General features: G+C 44.3%; 1 protein-coding gene across 1 annotated transcript; it reads right to left on the reverse strand.

Moving 5' to 3' along the window:
- Positions 1-468: 468 nt before the first annotated feature.
- si:dkey-33c12.3 (uncharacterized protein LOC335380 homolog) lies at positions 469-17,238 on the reverse strand. Its single transcript, XM_052514670.1, has 3 exons — positions 16,051-17,238; positions 3,953-4,077; positions 469-2,265 (listed from the first exon to the last, which is right to left on the reverse strand). The coding sequence occupies exons 1-3, from the start codon at positions 17,071-17,073 to the stop codon at positions 2,214-2,216; spliced, it is 1,200 nt and encodes a 399-aa protein (XP_052370630.1). The 5' UTR covers positions 17,074-17,238; the 3' UTR covers positions 469-2,213.
- Between the last annotated feature and the right edge of the window lie 2,084 nt (positions 17,239-19,322).

Genomic DNA, 19,322 nt, shown 5'->3' on the forward strand with positions numbered 1-19,322 from the left:
TAATTAACATACGATCTATACCCACAAACAACATATATATATATTTCTCTAAGATATGCTGCAGTGCTGCTCAGTGTCTGACCTATATGTAATGTGTGTTTTATATATATATATATATATATATATATATATATATATACTGTAATTAACATACGATCTATACCCACAAACAACATATATATATATATATATATTTCTCTAAGATATATATTTATATAACCCCAGATCACTGGGAGACTTATTATTCTGGTTAAGAACATCTCTTTACTAGGTCACCTGTACTGTTATCTATAGTCTACACATTACATCACGCTAGATGGGTCACTATATCAGAGGAAGGCAGGAAGAAGCTCTTCTACTTTAGTAATAAAGAGGTCACCAAAGCCTACAAGACATGCTTTTGTTTGACCCGACGCTAGAATAATTCAATCACATTATATAAAAATACAAAACAATTTTACGCAATCATTTGCAGTTCAGTTATGTAATTTTATTCAGCAAGTTGCTGGCCCTTTACAGGTATACCACGCATACAGTATAAGGTGCAGACTTGGGATAGTTTCAGATCTAAGATCAGTCGGGCATACATATGCACAGCAAAGAGCTTGAGATACCAGGCTGGATTCTTCTGTTACCAGGCTAAGTTGTTCTTCAGTTGTTTAACTATTTACTTGTAGGTTCAGACCAGTCTGAAATCCAGACCTGTTTTGTGCTACCATTCCACCCCTTGTACTCCGTGTCATATGACAAACATGTTTGGTATGACAAGGGGCGGCAAAGGAGCGTAATGTTAGCACAAACAGACTGGTACCCAGGCTAGGTTCGGAAGGTCTTACAGAACAGAAAAGGGCTAACAGAAGATAATAGTTATTTCTCTGAGATCACAGGGAGAAACCAGTAACTAAGCTCTTAATAATGCAGTCTTTACATGACATTTCCTTACACACAGCTTGTCATTCATACGGCAAGAGACCGCTTGGCTTAGTATTTATGTTTCATGAACAACATGCCAAAACCGATTATTGTCTTATCTTCGCCTGACTGAAGCTTGTGTAAATTTGATAAGAGGATGGAAATATCATGAAAGAGTAACAGAGAAGGTAAATAAACTTTAAGGTTACTGTTCCACCGGTTACAGAACCAGGGGTGCTTATTAGTTCAGGATCAATATCCGGTTGATAGAGCTCCACATCAATATATTCCTAATCAATACGCCCACAACAGCTTTCTATCAGCATGAGAACAACACACATATACAATCCAAGCATCCAAAGCTAAATGACATTTTAATAAAGTCCTCCTTTACAAACAATTGGTAAAATGTTTGCACAATGGGGGAGGGGATAGTCAAATGAAATACTGAGCCTGATGCTTGGATATCATGGCGACGTAGCCCAGATCTGTTTCTGCTGGTGTGACAGAGACCATAAGCCGATGACATGGCAGCACAAACTGATCTGGGACCAGGCTAACGGAGATGGGGAACTCTAACAGGAGGATATTGCTCACAGGCTGAGCTGTATGAGCTAATGCAGTGCAGCGTATCTCTGCAGTCTTCTGCCTGGCGGCCATTTTGTTGATGTATGGTGTCACAACATCAGTGTGGAGAAGAAGGGGGACCTCTTCATCGTGGACCTCTTGTGTAGAACAAGGGCACATCTGTCTTCGGAAGGGTGACGTTCAGGACGCTTAGGGGGGTTTGTTCAAGATTAGGGTGGTACTAGATTAGGGTGGTACTAGATTAGGGTGGTACAGTGGGGATGAGTTATGGGGAGGAAGGTATGGGGTTTAGGTAAGGGTGGGGTAGTATGGGGTTTAGGTAAGGGTGGAGTAGTATGGGGTTTAGGTAAGGGTGGGGTAGTATGGGGTATCGGTAAGGGTGGGGTAGTATGGGGTTTAGGTGAGGGTGGGGTAGTATGGGGTTTAGGTAAGGGTGGGGTAGTAAGGGGTTTAGGTAAGGGTGGGGTAGTAAGGGGTTTAGGTAAGGGTGGGGTGGGGTAGTAAGGGGTTTAGGTAAGGGTGGGGTAGTATGGGGTTTAGGTATGGGTGGGGTAGTAAGGGGTTTAGGTAACGGTGGGGTAGTATGGGGTTTAGGTAAGGGTGGAAGGAGGACCAATGGTAGGGCTATAAGACTAAAGAGTATGGTTTAGGTTAGGGTATAGGCTATTGAGATATTGGGGTTCGGGGTTATTGGGGTTCAGTGTGAAGAGGATTTAGTTCAGAGCAGAGAAGGTCAGCCTGAACTCTTCTCCCTCCAGCAGTTTCCTGTGAAGAAAATATATATTAAAGTGTTGGTCATATCAATGTGTTGGTCATATCAATGTGTTGGTCATATCAATGTGTTGGTCGTATCAATGTGTTGGTCGTATCAATGTGTTGGTCGTATCAATGTGTTGGTCGTATCAATGTGTTGGTCGTATCATTGTGTTGGTCACATCAATGTGTTGGTCGTATCAATGTGTTGGTCGTATCAATGTGTTGGTCGTATCAATGTGTTGGTCGTATCAATGTGTTGGTCGTATCAATGTGTTGGTCGTATCAATGTGTTGGTCACATCAATGTGTTGGTCACATCAATGTGTTGGTCGTATCAATGTGTTGGTCGTATCAATGTGTTGGTCGTATCAATGTGTTGGTCGTATCAATGTGTTGGTCGTATCAATGTGTTGGTCGTATCAATGTGTTGGTCACATCAATGTGTTGGTCGTATCAATGTGTTGGTCGTATCAATGTGTTGGTCGTATCATTGTGTTGGTCATATCAATGTGTTGGTCGTATCAATGTGTTGGTCGTATCAATGTGTTGGTCGTATCAATGTGTTGGTCGTATCAATGTGTTGGTCGTATCAATGTGTTGGTCGTATCAATGTGTTGGTCGTATCAATGTGTTGGTCGTATCAATGTGTTGGTCGTATCAATGTGTTGGTCGTATCATTGTGTTGGTCGTATCAATGTGTTGGTCGTATCAATGTGTTGGTCGTATCAATGTGTTGGTCGTATCAATGTGTTGGTCGTATCAATGTGTTGGTCGTATCAATGTGTTGGTCGTATCAATGTGTTGGTCGTATCAATGTGTTGGTCGTATCAATGTGTTGGTCGTATCAATGTGTTGGTCGTATCAATGTGTTGGTCGTATCAATGTGTTGGTCGTATCAATGTGTTGGTCGTATCAATGTGTTGGTCACATCAATGTGTTGGTCGTATCAATGTGTTGGTCGTATCAATGTGTTGGTCGTATCAATGTGTTGGTCGTATCAATGTGTTGGTCGTATCAATGTGTTGGTCGTATCATTGTGTTGGTCGTATCATTGTGTTGGTCGTATCAATGTGTTGGTCGTATCAATGTGTTGGTCGTATCAATGTGTTGGTCGTATCAATGTGTTGGTCGTATCAATGTGTTGGTCGTATCAATGTGTTGGTCGTATCAATGTGTTGGTCGTATCAAACACAAGTTGTTGTAGATCCAGGTTGACATGTTTGACAGTAAAGCATTTCGTTGTGTTGTGTATTTCTTGCTGCATACTGTGCGTATGACAAATTAACCTTGATGTAATTTGATAGTGGCTGAGAGTGGCTGAGAGTGGCTGAGAGTGGCTGAGAGTGGCTGAGAGTGGCTGAGAGTGGCTGAGAGGGGCTGAGAGTGGCTGAGAGTGGCTGAGAGTGGCTGAGAGTGGCTGAGAGTGGCTGAGAGTGGCTGAGAGTGGCTGATAGTGGCTGAGAGTGGCTGAGAGTGGCTGAGAGTGGCTGAGAGTGGCTGAGAGTGGCTGAGAGTGGCTGAGAGTGGCTGAGAGTGGCTGAGAGTGGCTGAGAGTGGCTGAGAGTGGCTGAGAGTGGCTGAGAGTGGCTGATAGTGGCTGAGAGTGGCTGAGAGTGGCTGAGAGTGGCTGATAGTGGCTGAGAGTGGCTGAGAGTGGCTGAGAGTGGCTGATAGTGTCTGACCAAGGTTAAGGTTACCTGTATGCCGCGATCTCAATGTCCAGAGCCATTTTAACATTGAGAAGGTCCTGGTACTCTCTGAGGTAGCGAGACATCTCCTGCTTTGCCTCGTTGATGTCGCACTCCAGATCGTTTATCCTCACCTGAAACAACAGACCATTTATCCTCACCTGAAACAACAGACCATTTATCCTCACCTGAAACAACAGACCATTTATCCTCACCTGAAACAACAGACCATTTATCCTCACCTGAAACAACAGACCATTTATCCTGAAACAACAGACCATTTATCCTGAAACAACAGACCATTTATCCTGAAACAACAGACCATTTATCCTCACCTGAAACACACAGACCATTTATCCTGAAACAACAGACCATTTATCCTGAAACAACAGACCATTTATCCTCACCTGAAACAAACAGACCATTTATCCTGAAACAACAGACCATTTATCCTGAAACAACAGACCATTTATCCTGAAACAACAGACCATTTATCCTCACCTGAAACAACAGACAATTTATCCTGAAACAACAGACCATTTATCCTGAAATAACAGACCATTTATCCTCACCTGAAACAACAGACAATTTATCCTGAAACAACAGACCATTTATCCTGAAACAACAGACCATTTATCCTGAAACAACAGACCATTTATCCTGAAACAACAGACCATTTATCCTGAAACAACAGACCATTTATCCTGAAACAACAGACCATTTATCCTGAAACAACAGACCATTTATCCTCACCTGAAACAACAGACCATTTATCCTGAAACAACAGACCATTTATCCTGAAACAACAGACCATTTATCCTCACCTGAAACAACAGACCATTTATCCTGAAACAACAGACCATTTATCCTCACCTGAAACAACAGACCATTTATCCTGAAACAACAGACCATTTATCCTCACCTGAAACAACAGACCATTTATCCTGAAACAACAGACCATTTATCCTGAAACAACAGACCATTTATCCTGAAACAAACAGACCATTTATCCTGAAACAACAGACCATTTATCCTGAAACAACAGACCATTTATCCTCACCTGAAACAACAGACCATTTATCCTGAAACAGACCATTTATCCTGAAACAACAGACCATTTATCCTAAAACAACAGACCATTTATCCTGAAACAACAGACCATTTATCCTGAAACAACAGACCATTTATCCTCACCTGAAACAACAGACCATTTATCCTGAAACAACAGACCATTTATCCTGAAACAACAGACCATTTATCCTGAAACAACAGACCATTTATTCTGAAATAACAGACCATTTATCCTCACCTGAAACAACAGACCATTTATCCTCACCTGAAACAACAGACCATTTATCCTCCTGAAACAACAGACCATTTATCCTCACCTGAAACAACAGACCATTTATCCTGAAACAACAGACCGTTTATCCTCACCTGAAACAACAGACCATTTATCCTCACCTGAAACAACAGACCATTTATCCTCACCTGAAACAACAGACCATTTATCCTGAAACAAACAGACCATTTATCCTGAAACAACAGACCATTTATCCTGAAACAACAGACCATTTATCCTCAACTGAAACAACAAACCATTTATCCTGAAACAACAGACCATTTATCCTCACCTGAAACAACAGACCATTTATCCTGAAACAACAGACCATTTATCCTGAAACAACAGACCATTTATCCTGAAACAACAGACCATTTATCCTCACCTGAAACAACAGACCATTTATCCTGAAACAACAGACCATTTATCCTCACCTGAAACAACAGACCATTTATCCTCACCTGAAACAACAGACCATTTATCCTGAAACAACAGACCATTTATCCTGAAACAAACAGACCATTTATCCTGAAACAACAGACCATTTATCCTGAAACAACAGACCATTTATCCTGAAACAACAGACCATTTATCCTCAACTGAAACAACAAACCATTTATCCTGAAACAACAGACCATTTATCCTCACCTGAAACAACAGACCATTTATCCTGAAACAACAGACCATTTATCCTGAAACAACAGACCATTTATCCTGAAACAACAGACCATTTATCCTCACCTGAATCAACAGACCATTTATCCTGAAACAATAGACCATTTATCCTGAAACAACAGACCATTTATCCTGAAACAACATTTATCCTGAAACAACAGACCATTTATCCTGAAACAACAGACCATTTATCCTCATTTATCCTGAAACAACAGACCATTTATCCTGAAACAACAGACCATTTATCCTGAAACAACAGACCATTTATCCTGAAACAACAGACCATTTATCCTGAAACAACAGACCATTTATCCTGAAACAACAGACCATTTATCCTGAAACAACAGACCATTTATCCTGAAACAACAGACCATTTATCCTGAAACAACAGACCATTTATCCTGAAACAACAGACCATTTATCCTGAAACAACAGACCATTTATCCTGAAACAACAGACCATTTATCCTGAAACAACAGACCATTTATCCTGAAACAACAGACCATTTATACAACAGACCATTTATCCTGAAACAACAGACCATTTATCCTGAAACAACAGACCATTTACTGAAACAACAGACCATTTATCCTGAAACAACAGACCATTTATCCTGAAACAACAGACCATTTATCCTGAAACAACAGACCATTTATCCTGAAACAACAGACCATTTATCCTGAAACAACAGACCATTTATCCTGAAACAACAGACCATTTATCCTGAAACAACAGACCATTTATCCTGAAACAACAGACCATTTATCCTGAAACAACAGACCATTTATCCTGAAACAACAGACCATTTATCCTGAAACAACAGACCATTTATCCTGAAACAACAGACCATTTATCCTGAAACAACAGACCATTTATCCTGAAACAACAGACCATTTATCCTGAAACAACAGACCATTTATCCTGAAACAACAGACCATTTATCCTGAAACAACAGACCATTTATCCTGAAACAACAGACCATTTATCCTGAAACAACAGAAACAACAGACCATTTATCCTGAAACAACAGACCATTTATCCTGAAACAACAGACCATTTATCCTGAAACAACAGACCATTTATCCTGAAACAACAGACCATTTATCCTGAAACAACAGACCATTTATCCTCACCTGAAACAACAGACCATTTATCCTGAAACAACAGACCATTTATCCTGAAACAACAGACCATTTATCCTCACCTGAAACAACAGACCATTTATCCTGAAACAACAGACCATTTATCCTCACCTGAAACAACAGACCATTTATCCTGAAACAACAGACCATTTATCCTCACCTGAAACAACAGACCATTTATCCTGAAACAACAGACCATTTATCCTGAAACAACAGACCATTTATCCTGAAACAACAGACCATTTATCCTGAAACAACAGACCATTTATCCTGAAACAACAGACCATTTATCCTCACCTGAAACAACAGACCATTTATCCTGAAAAACAGACCATTTATCCTGAAACAACAGACCATTTATCCCCTGAAACAACAGACCATTTATCCTAAAACAACAGACCATTTATCCTGAAACAACAGACCATTTATCCTGAAACAACAGACCATTTATCCTCACCTGAAACAACAGACCATTTATCCTGAAACAACAGACCATTTATCCTGAAACAACAGACCATTTATCCTGAAACAACAGACCATTTATTCTGAAATAACAGACCATTTATCCTCACCTGAAACAACAGACCATTTATCCTCACCTGAAACAACAGACCATTTATCCTGAAACAACAGACCATTTATCCTCACCTGAAACAACAGACCATTTATCCTGAAACAACAGACCGTTTATCCTCACCTGAAACAACAGACCATTTATCCTCACCTGAAACAACAGACCATTTATCCTCACCTGAAACAACAGACCATTTATCCTGAAACAACAGACCATTTATCCTGAAACAACAGACCATTTATCCTGAAACAACAGACCATTTATCCTCACCTGAAACAACAGACCATTTATCCTGAAACAACAGACCATTTATCCTCACCTGAAACAACAGACCATTTATCCTGAAACAACAGACCATTTATCCTGAAACAATAGACCATTTATCCTGAAACAACAGACCATTTATCCTCACCTGAAACAACAGACCATTTATCCTGAAACAACAGACCGTTTATCCTCACCTGAAACAACAGACCATTTATCCTCTCCTGAAACAACAGACCATTTATCCTGAAACAACAGACCATTTATCCTGAAACAAACAGACCATTTATCCTGAAACAACAGACCATTTATCCTGAAACAACAGACCATTTATCCTGAAACAACAGACCATTTATCCTCAACTGAAACAACAAACCATTTATCCTGAAACAACAGACCATTTATCCTCACCTGAAACAACAGACCATTTATCCTGAAACAACAGACCATTTATCCTGAAACAACAGACCATTTATCCTGAAACAACAGACCATTTATCCTCACCTGAATCAACAGACCATTTATCCTGAAACAATATCCTGAAACAATAGACCATTTATCCTGAAACAACAGACCATTTATCCTGAAACAACAGACCATTTATCCTGAAACAACAGACCATTTATCCTCACCTGAAACAACAGACCATTTATCCTGAATCAACAGACCATTTATCCTGAAACAACAGACCATTTATCCTGAAACAACAGACCATTTATCCTGAAACAACAGACCATTTATCCTCACCTGAAACAACAGACCATTTATCCTGAAACAACAGACCATTTATCCTCACCTGAAACAACAGACCATTTATCCTGAAACAACAGACCATTTATCCTGAAACAACAGACCATTTATCCTGAAACAACAGACCATTTATCATCACCTGAAACAACAGACCATTTATCCTGAAACAACAGACCATTTATCCTGAAACAACAGACCATTTATCCTCACCTGAAACAACAGACCATTTATCCTGAAACAAACAGACCATTTATCCTCAACTGAAACAACAGACCATTTATCCTGAAACAACAGACCATTTATCCTGAAACAACAGACCATTTATCCTGAAACAACAGACCATTTATCCTGAAACAACATACCATTTATCCTGAAACAACAGACCATTTATCCTGAAACAACAGACCATTTATCCTGAAACAACAGACCATTTATCCTGAAACAACAGACCATTTATCCTGAAACAACAGACCATTTATCCTCACCTGAAACAACAGACCATTTATCCTGAAACAACAGACCATTTATCCTGAAACAACAGACCATTTATCCTGAAACAACAGACCATTTATCCTGAAACAACAGACCATTTATCCTGAAACAACAGACCATTTATCCTGAAACAACAGACCATTTATCCTGAAACAACAGACCATTTATCCTGAAACAACAGACCATTTATCCTGAAACAACAGACCATTTATCCTCACCTGAAACAACAGACCATTTATCCTGAAACAACAGACCATTTATCCTGAAACAACAGACCATTTATCCTGAAACAACAGACCATTTATCCTGAAACAACATACCATTTATCCTGAAACAACAGACCATTTATCCTGAAACAACAGACCATTTATCCTGAAACAACAGACCATTTATCCTGAAACAACAGACCATTTATCCTGAAACAACAGACCATTTATCCTCAACTGAAACAACAGACCATTTATCCTGAAACAACAGACCATTTATCCTGAAACAACAGACCATTTATCCTGAAACAACAGACCATTTATCCTGAAACAACAGACCATTTATCCTGAAACAACAGACCATTTATCCTGAAACAACAGACCATTTATCCTGAAACAACAGACCATTTATCCTGAAACAACAGACCATTTATCCTCACCTGAAACAACAGACCATTTATCCTGAAACAACAGACCGTTTATCCTGAAACAACAGACCATTTATCCTGAAACAACAGACCATTTATCCTGAAACAACAGACCATTTATCCTGAAACAACAGACCATTTATCCTGAAACAACAGACCATTTATCCTGACCATTTATCCTGAAACAACAGACCAACTGAAACAACAGACCATTTATCCTCATTTACCTGAAACAACAGACCATTTATCCTGAAACAACAGACCATTTATGAAACCAGACCATTTACCTGAAACAACAGACCATTTATCCTGAAAAACAGACCATTTATCCTGAAACAACAGACCATTTATCCTGAAACAACAGACCATTTATCCTCACCTGAAACAACAGACCATTTATCCTGAAACAACAACAGACCAGATTTATCCTGAAACAACAGACCATTTATCCTGAAACAACAGACCATTTATCCTGAAACAACAGACCATTTATCCTCACCTGAAACAACAGACCATTTATCCTGAAACAACAGACCATTTATCCTCACCTGAAACAACAGACCATTTATCCTGAAAAAACAGACCTCCTGAAACAACAGACCATTTATCCTGAAACAACAGACCATTTATCCTGAAACAACAGACCATTTATCCTGAAACAACAGACCATTTATCCTGAAACAACAGACCATTTATCCTCACCTGAAACAACAGACCATTTATCCTGAAACAACAGACCGTTTATCCTCACCTGAAACAACAGACCATTTATCCTCTCCTGAAACAACAGACCATTTATCCTGAAACAACAGACCATTTATCCTGAAACAACAGACCATTTATCCTGAAACAACAGACCATTTATCCTCAACTGAAACAACAAACCATTTATCCTGAAACAACAGACCATTTATCCTCACCTGAAACAACAGACCATTTATCCTGAAACAACAGACCATTTATCCTGAAACAACAGACCATTTATCCTGAAACAACAGACCATTTATCCTCACCTGAATCAACAGACCATTTATCCTGAAACAACAGACCATTTATCCTGAAACAACAGACCATTTATCCTGAAACAACAGACCATTTATCCTGAAACAACAGACCATTTATCCTCACCTGAATCAACAGACCATTTATCCTGAAACAACAGACCATTTATCCTGAAACAACAGACCATTTATCCTGAAACAACAGACCATTTATCCTCACCTGAAACAACAGACCATTTATCCTGAAACAACAGACCATTTATCCTCACCTGAAACAACAGACCATTTATCCTGAAACAACAGACCATTTATCCTGAAACAACAGACCATTTATCCTGAAACAACAGACCATTTATCCTGAAACAACAGACCATTTATCATCACCTGAAACAACAGACCATTTATCCTGAAACAACAGACCATTTATCCTGAAACAACAGACCATTTATCCTGAAACAACAGACCATTTATCCTGAAACAACAGACCATTTATCATCACCTGAAACAACAGACCATTTATCCTGAAACAACAGACCATTTATCCTGAAACAACAGACCATTTATCCTCACCTGAAACAACAGACCATTTATCCTGAAACAAACAGACCATTTATCCTGAAACAACAGACCATTTATCCTCACCTGAAACAACAGACCATTTATCCTGAAACAACAGACCATTTACCCTCACCTGAAACAACAGACCATTTATCCTCACCTGAAACAACAGACCATTTATCCTGAAACAACAGACCATTTATCCTGAAACAACAGACCATTTATCCTGAAACAACAGACCATTTATCCTGAAACAACATACCATTTATCCTGAAACAACAGACCATTTATCCTCACCTGAAACAACAGACCATTTATCCTGAAACAACAGACCATTTATCCTGAAACAACAGACCATTTATCCTGAAACAACAGACCATTTATCCTGAAACAACAGACCATTTATCCTGAAACAACAGACCATTTATCCTCACCTGAAACAACAGACCATTTATCCTGAAACAACAGACCATTTATCCTGAAACAACAGACCATTTATCCTGAAACAACAGACCATTTATCCTCACCTGAAACAACAGACCATTTATCCTCACCTGAAACAACAGACCATTTATCCTGAAACAACAGACCATTTATCCTGAAACAACAGACCATTTATCCTGAAACAACAGACCATTTATCCTGAAACAACAGACCATTTATCCTGAAACAACAGACCAAAGAAATCAGGTCCAAGGGCCTGTGTTCCAAACGACACCCTAAGTGTTCCCTATGTAATGCATTACCCTGGACCAGAGCCCTGTGTAGTACACTACATGGGAAATTAGGTGGTATTGAGATGCAGCCCAGGTCTCAGACCAGATCTTTATTATTCTAAATATAGAAACAGTGGAAGGACATATTCAGCTGAATAACAGCTTTGGTGTGACCTTCCTCTGTCATTTTGTCTCCTTATGGAGGTGTCCATGAATACTGACAAACCTTGGAGACCTTCACCTCTACACAATGACCACGACGACTCCCTGCACAGACTGATCTATTACTACTGAGGAGAGAGAGGAGGAGGTGGGGAGGAGTGGATAGGTGGGGGGGAGGAGGAGAAGTGGGGGGGAGGAGAGAAAGGAGCAGGTGGGGAGGAGTGGAGTGGAAAGGTGGGGGAGGAGGAGAAGTGGGGGGTGGAGGAGATGTGGGAGAGGGGAGGAGAGAAAGGAGCAGGTGGGGAGGAGTGGAATGGATAGGTGGGGAGAGGTGGGGGGAGGAGGAGATGTGCGGGAGGGGAGGAGAGGAGAGAGAGGAGCAGGTGGGGAGGAGTGGAGTGGAGAGACGGGGGAGGTGATGTGGGGGGTGGATGTAGGAGAGGAGAGGTGGGGGAGGAGGAGGAGAGGTGGGGTGGGTGGAGGAGAGGTGGGGGTTGGGGAGGAGAGGAGAGGTGGGGGTTGGGGAGGAGAGGAGAGGTGGGGGTTGGTTGAAGAGAGGTGGGGGTTGGAGAGTAGAGGTGGGGGTTGGAGAGTAGAGGTGGGGGTTGGAGAGTAGAGGTGGGGGTTGGAGAGTAGAGGTGGGGGTTGGAGAGTAGAGGTGGGGGTAGGAGAGTAGAGGTGGGGGTAGGAGAGGAGAGGTGGGGATAGGAGAGGAGATGTGGGGGAGGTGGGGGTTGGGGAGGAGAGGTGGGGGTAGGAGAGGAGAGGTGGGGATATGGAGAGGTGAGATGGGGTAGGAGAGGAGAGGTTGGGGTTGGAGAGGAGAGGTTGGGGTTGGAGAGGAGGGGTTGGAGAGGAGGGGTAGGGGTTGGGGAGGAGAGGTGGGGGTTGGGGAGGAGAGATGAGGTGGGGTAGGAGAGGTGAGGTGGGGGTAGGAGAGGAGAGAAGGGGGTAGGAGAGGAGAGGTTGGGGTTGGGGTAGGAGAGGAGAGAAGGGGGTTGGGTAGGAGAGGTGGGGGTTGGAGAGGTGAGAAGGGGGTAGGAGAGGAGAGGTTGGGGTAGGAGAGGAGAGCTGGGGGTTGGAGAGGAGAGCTGGGGGTAGGAGAGGAGAGAAGGGGGTAGGAGAGGATAGGTTGGGGTAGGAGAGGAGAGGTGGGGGTTGGAGAGGAGAGGTGGGGGTTGGAGAGGAGAGGTTGGGGTAGGAGAGGAGAGAAGGGGGAAGGAGAGGAGAGGTTGGGGTAGGAGAGGAGAGGTGGGGGTAGGAGAGGAGAGAAGGGGGTAGGAGAGGAGAGAAGGGGGTTGGAGAGGAGAGAAGGGGGTTGGGGAGGAGAGGTTGGGGTAGGAGAGGAGAGGTGGGGGTAGGAGAGGAGAGAAGGGGGTAGGAGAGGAGAGAAGGGGGTTGGAGAGGAGAGAAGGGGGTTGGGGAGGAGAGAAGGGGGTTGGGGAGGAGAGGTGGGGGTAGGAGAGGAGAGAAGGGGGTTGGGGAGGAGAGGTGGGGGTTGGGGAGGAGAGGTGGGGGTAGGAGAGGAGAGCTGGGGGTTGGAGAGGAGAGCTGGGGGTTGGAGAGGTGGGGGTAGGAGAGGAGAGCTGGGGGTAGGAGAGGAGAGGTGGGGGTAGGAGAGGAGAGAAGGGGGTAGGAGAGGAGAGAAGGGGGTTGGGGAGGAGAGGTGGGGGTAGGAGAGGAGAGAAGGGGGTTTGGGAGGAGAGCTGGGGGTAGGAGAGGAGAGGTGGGGGTAGGAGAGGAGAGAAGGGGGTTGGGGAGGAGAGGTGGGGGTAGGAGAGGAGAGAAGGGGGTAGGAGAGGAGAGGTGGGGGTAGGAGAGGAGAGAAGGGGGTTGGGGAGGAGAGGTGGGGGTAGGAGAGGAGAGAAGGGGGTTGGGGAGGAGAGGTGGGGGTAGGAGAGGAGAGGTTGGGGTAGGAGAGGAGAGGTTGGGGTAGGAGTGGAGAGAAGGGGGTAGGAGAGGAGAGAAGGGGGTTGGGGAGGAGAGGTGGGGGTAGGAGAGGAGAGGTGGGGGTAGGAGAGGAGAGGTGGGGGTAGGAGAGGAGAGAAGGGGGTTGGAGAGGAGAGAAGGGGGTTGGGGAGGAGAGGTGGGGGTAGGAGAGGAGAGAAGGGGGTAGGAGAGGAGAGAAGGGGGTTGGGGAAAGCTGGTGCAGTGAAACACTTTCCATATAGAGTAGGGACCAAATCAGAGTCACAGCAGCGTCAGAGTAAGCTACCCCGTGAGCTGCTAGCAGCCTGCTACTGCTCTTTCACATGATCACATCTATATCTACAAGAGTTTTTGGCTATGTTCTTACCCCAGTTTGAAATGGTCACATTATGACACCTATACCTTTGTCACTGTGTACCTTATCTCCTTCTCAGACCATGTACCTCTCCCCCCTGGTTCTATACCTCTCCCCCTGGTTCTATACCTCTCCCCCTGGTTCTATACCTCTCCCCCCTGGTTCTATACCTCTCCCCCCTGGTTCTATACCTCTCCCCCCTGGTTCTATACCTCTCCCCCCTGGTTCTATACCTCTCCCCCCTGGTTCTATACCTCTTCCCCCTGGTTCTATACCTCTTCCCCCTGGTTCTATACCTCTCCCCCCTGGTTCTATACCTCTCCCCCCTGGTTCTATACCTCTCCCCCTGGTTCTATACCTCTCCCCCCTGGTTCTATACCTCTCCCCCGGTTCTATACCTCTCCCCCCTGGTTCTATACCTCTCCCCCCTGGTTCTATACCTCTCCCCCTGGTTCTATACCTCTCCCCCTGGTTCTATACCTCTCCCCCTGGTTCTATACCTCTTCCCCCTGGTTCTATACCTCTTCCCCCTGGTTCTATACCTCTCCCCCTGGTTCTATACCTCTCCCCCCTGGTTCTATACCTCTCCCCCTGGTTCTATACCTCTCCCCCCTGGTTTTATACCTCTTCCCTCTGGTTCTATACCTCTCCCCCCTGGTTCTATACCTCTCCCCCCTGGTTCTATACCTCTTCCCTCTGGTTCTATACCTCTTCCCCTGGTTCTGATTGATTGAGGGTTCTATACTTCTTCCCCTGGTTCTATACCTCTTCCCCCTGGTTCTATACCTCTTCCCCCTGGTTCTGATTGATTGAGGGGTTCTATACTTCTTCCCCCTGGTTCTGATTGATTGAGTGGTTCTGTACCTGATACTTTGTGACCTCTTCCCCTGGTTCTGATTGATTGAGTGGTTCTGTACCTGATACTTTGTGACCTCTTCCCCTGGTTCTTATTGATTGAGGGGTTCTATACTTCTTCCCCCTGGTTCTGATTGATTGAGTGGTTCTGTACCTGATACTTCGTGACCTCTTCCCCCTGGTTCTGATTGATTGAGTGGTTCTGTACCTGATACTTTGTGACCTCTTCCCCCTGGTTCTATACCTCTTCCCCCTGGTTCTGATTGATTGAGTGGTTCTGTACCTGATACTTCGTGACCTCTTCCCCCTGGTTCTATACTTCTTCCCCCTGGTTCTGATTGATTGAGTGGTTCTGTACCTCTTCCCCCTGGTTCTGATTGATTGAGTGGTTCTGTACCTGATACTTCGTGACCTCTTCCCCCTGGTTCTGATTGATTGAGGGGTTCTATACTTCTTCCCCCTGGTTCTGATTGATTGAGTGGTTCTGTACCTGATACTTCGTGACCTCTTCCCCCTGGTTCTGATTGATTGAGTGGTTCTGTACCTGATACTTCGTGACCTCTTCCCCCTGGTTCTGATTGATTGAGTGGTTCTGTACCTCTTCCCCCTGGTTCTATACCTCTTCCCCCTGGTTCTGATTGATTGAGTGGTTCTGTACCTGATACTTCGTGACCTCTCCCCCCTGGTGCTCTTCCAGCTCCTCCAGCTGTTTGTTCAGCGACTCGATGACGTTCCGCAGGGCCTCGATCTCAGAAGAGCGTGATTGGAGCAGCCGACGGTATTCCATGGTCTCCTCCCGGATGGAGCGCACCGCCTCGTTGTTCTTCGACGCCATCTCCGCCACGGACTCAAACTTCCCCCGGTACCAGTCCTCGGCCGCCTGCATGTTCTTATTGGCCAGCCGCTCGTACTGCGCCCGGATCTCCTTGAGTGCCGCAGACAGGTCTGGCCTGCTCACCTCCAAGTCAACACACACGTTAGCCGCCACAACCTGGGCCTGCAGCTCCGCCTGCTCCTCCTCAAACACCTTCTTCAGGAAGCCCATCTCCTCGGCCAGGGAGACAACGCTGGCCTCTGCATCGCAGTTAGACAGCATGGCCCGCCCCACTTCCTCCCGGGCCCTCTGCAGGGCCTCCTCCGCATCCGCACGGCACTGCGCCTCCTCCTCATAGCGCTCCTTCAGCTGCCCGTACACGTCCTTCAGGTAGTCCCTCTCTGCCTCCATGCGCATCTTATCTCCTGTCTTCTGGTCGATTGCAGCCCTGAGGCTCCGGGCTTCACCCTCGTAGAGCCCCTGAAGACGAGACGGGTCCCTCTGCCTCCGCCTGAGAGCCTCCAGCTCTGCCAGAAGGGCCCGGTTCTGCTGCTCCAGGCGCCTCACCTTGTCGATGTAGGTGGCGAAGCGGTCGTTGAGGCCCACCAGCTGCTCCTTCTCCTGACTGCGGAGCCCCAGCAGCTCTGTGTTGAGGCTGGAGGCCTCGGCCAGGTCCATCCGCGCAGACGCGTCTGGCAGTGAGGAAGAGGCGGGTGGACGCTGCTTCCCAGCCGCCAGGCCCAGGGCTCGGGAGGAAGAGGAGGAGTAGAGAGGGGAGTACATGAAGGATTTGGTGGTGGAAGGTCGAGAAGAGCCTCGGTAGCTGTCCCAAGTGCGGCGGTAGGAGATATAAGGATCGTAGCTCATGATGGATGTTTTGTTGGTTTATTTTTTCAAGATTTTTTTTTTGTTAAATGTAGGATGTTTTTTTTTGTTTCAGATGTTAATTTTTTTTTAAAGTCCCCCTTGTTCTGCAGACCATCGGTGAGGATGAGCGAGTGTCTAGCACTGCACCAGCTCAGCGACACTGCAGAGCCCTCGTTTATATACAGCCAGCCCGCCCCCCCCCCCCCCCCCACCAGTGTCTGTGTGTGTGATGCATCAGGAATGTCAGCACCACAACGACCAATAGGAAAGTGCTGCAGTGAGATCACAGGGAGATTGGTATTCTGTCTCACACTCAGCACTATGAAGCAAAGGAGATGTGGAAGGGCATGTTTTTACATTTGCTGCTATATATATATATATATATATATATATATATATATATAGAGAGAGAGAGAGAGAGAGAGAGAGAGAGAGAGAGAGAGAGAGAGAGAGAGAGAGAGAGAGAGAGAGAGAGAGAGAGAGAGAGAGAGAGAGAGAGAGAGAGAGAGAGAGAGAGAGAGAGAGAGAGAGAGAGAGAGAGAGAGAGAGAGAGAGAGAGAGAGAGAGAGAGAGAGAGACGCTATATGTGTTGACAAACAAAATCTAGATAAGTTTAAAAAAATAGTTTAGCCAATATCATGAATCTGTAAGTCAGGGTTCCCCAACTGGTGGCTGAATTTGCTACAGTAATGTAGTGATATCTACCACAACCCTTTACAGACAGAACACAGCTACAGTAATGTAGTGATATCTACCACAACCCTTTACAGACAGAACACAGCTACAGTAATGTAGTGATATCTACCACAACCCTTTACAGACAGAACACAGCTACAGTAATGTAGTGATATCTACCACAACCCTTTACAGACAGAACACAGCTACAGTAATGTAGTGATATCTACCACAACCCTTTACAGACAGAACACAGCTACAGTAATGTAGTGATATCTACCACGACCCTTTACAGACAGAACACAGCTACAGTAATGTAGTGATATCTACCACAACCCTTTACAGACAGAACACAGCTACAGTAATGTAGTGATATCTACCACGACCCTTTACAGACAGAACACAGCTACAGTAATGTAGTGATATCTACCACAACCCTTCACAGACAGAACACAGCTACAGTAATGTAGTGATATCTACCACAACCCTTCACAGAACACAGCTACAGTAATGTAGTGATATCTACCACAACCCTTTACAGACAGAACACAGCTACAGTAATGTAGTGATATCTACCACGACCCTTTACAGACAGAACACAGCTACAGTAATGTAGTGATATCTACCACGACCCTTTACAGACAGAACACAGCTACAGTAATGTAGTGATATCTACCACAACCCTTTACAGACAGAACACAGCTACAGTAATGTAGTGATATCTACCACGACCCTTTACAGACAGAACACAGCTACAGTAATGTAGTGATATCTACCACAACCCTTTACAGACAGAACACAGCTACAGTAATGTAGTGATATCTACCACAACCCTTTACAGACAGAACACAGCTACAGTAATGTAGTGATATCTACCACGACCCTTTACAGACAGAACACAGCTACAGTAATGTAGTGATATCTACCACAACCCTTTACAGACAGAACACAGCTACAGTAATGTAGTGATATCTACCACAACCCTTTACAGACAGAACACAGCTACAGTAATGTAGTGATATCTACCACAACCCTTTACAGAACACAGCTACAGTAATGTAGTGATATCTACCACAACCCTTTACAGACAGAACACAGCTACAGTAATGTAGTGATATCTACCACAACCCTTTACAGACAGAACACAGCTACAGTAATGTAGTGATATCTACCACAACCCTTCACAGACAGAACACAGCTACAGTAATGTAGTGAGATCTACCACAACCCTTTACAGAACACAGCTACAGTAATGTAGTGATATCTACCACAACCCTTTACAGAACACAGCTACAGTAATGTAGTGATATCTACCACAACCCTTCACAGAACACAGCTACAGTAATGTAGTGATATCTACCACAACCCTTCACAGAACACAGCTACAGTAATGTAGTGATATCTACCACAACCCTTCACAGAACACAGCTACAGTAATGTAGTGATATCTACCACAACCCTTTACAGACAGGTTAAATGTGATGGACGTTAGTCCCATTTCAGAAGCCTCATTTCTTTACAGCTATTGAGAAAGGCCGCCGTAGGCAGACATGGCTCTCAAGAGAAGACAGGCT

The sequence above is a fragment of the Oncorhynchus keta genome, unplaced genomic scaffold (genome assembly GCF_023373465.1).
Source record: "Oncorhynchus keta strain PuntledgeMale-10-30-2019 unplaced genomic scaffold, Oket_V2 Un_scaffold_19088_pilon_pilon, whole genome shotgun sequence".
Lineage (NCBI taxonomy): Eukaryota > Metazoa > Chordata > Actinopteri > Salmoniformes > Salmonidae > Oncorhynchus > Oncorhynchus keta.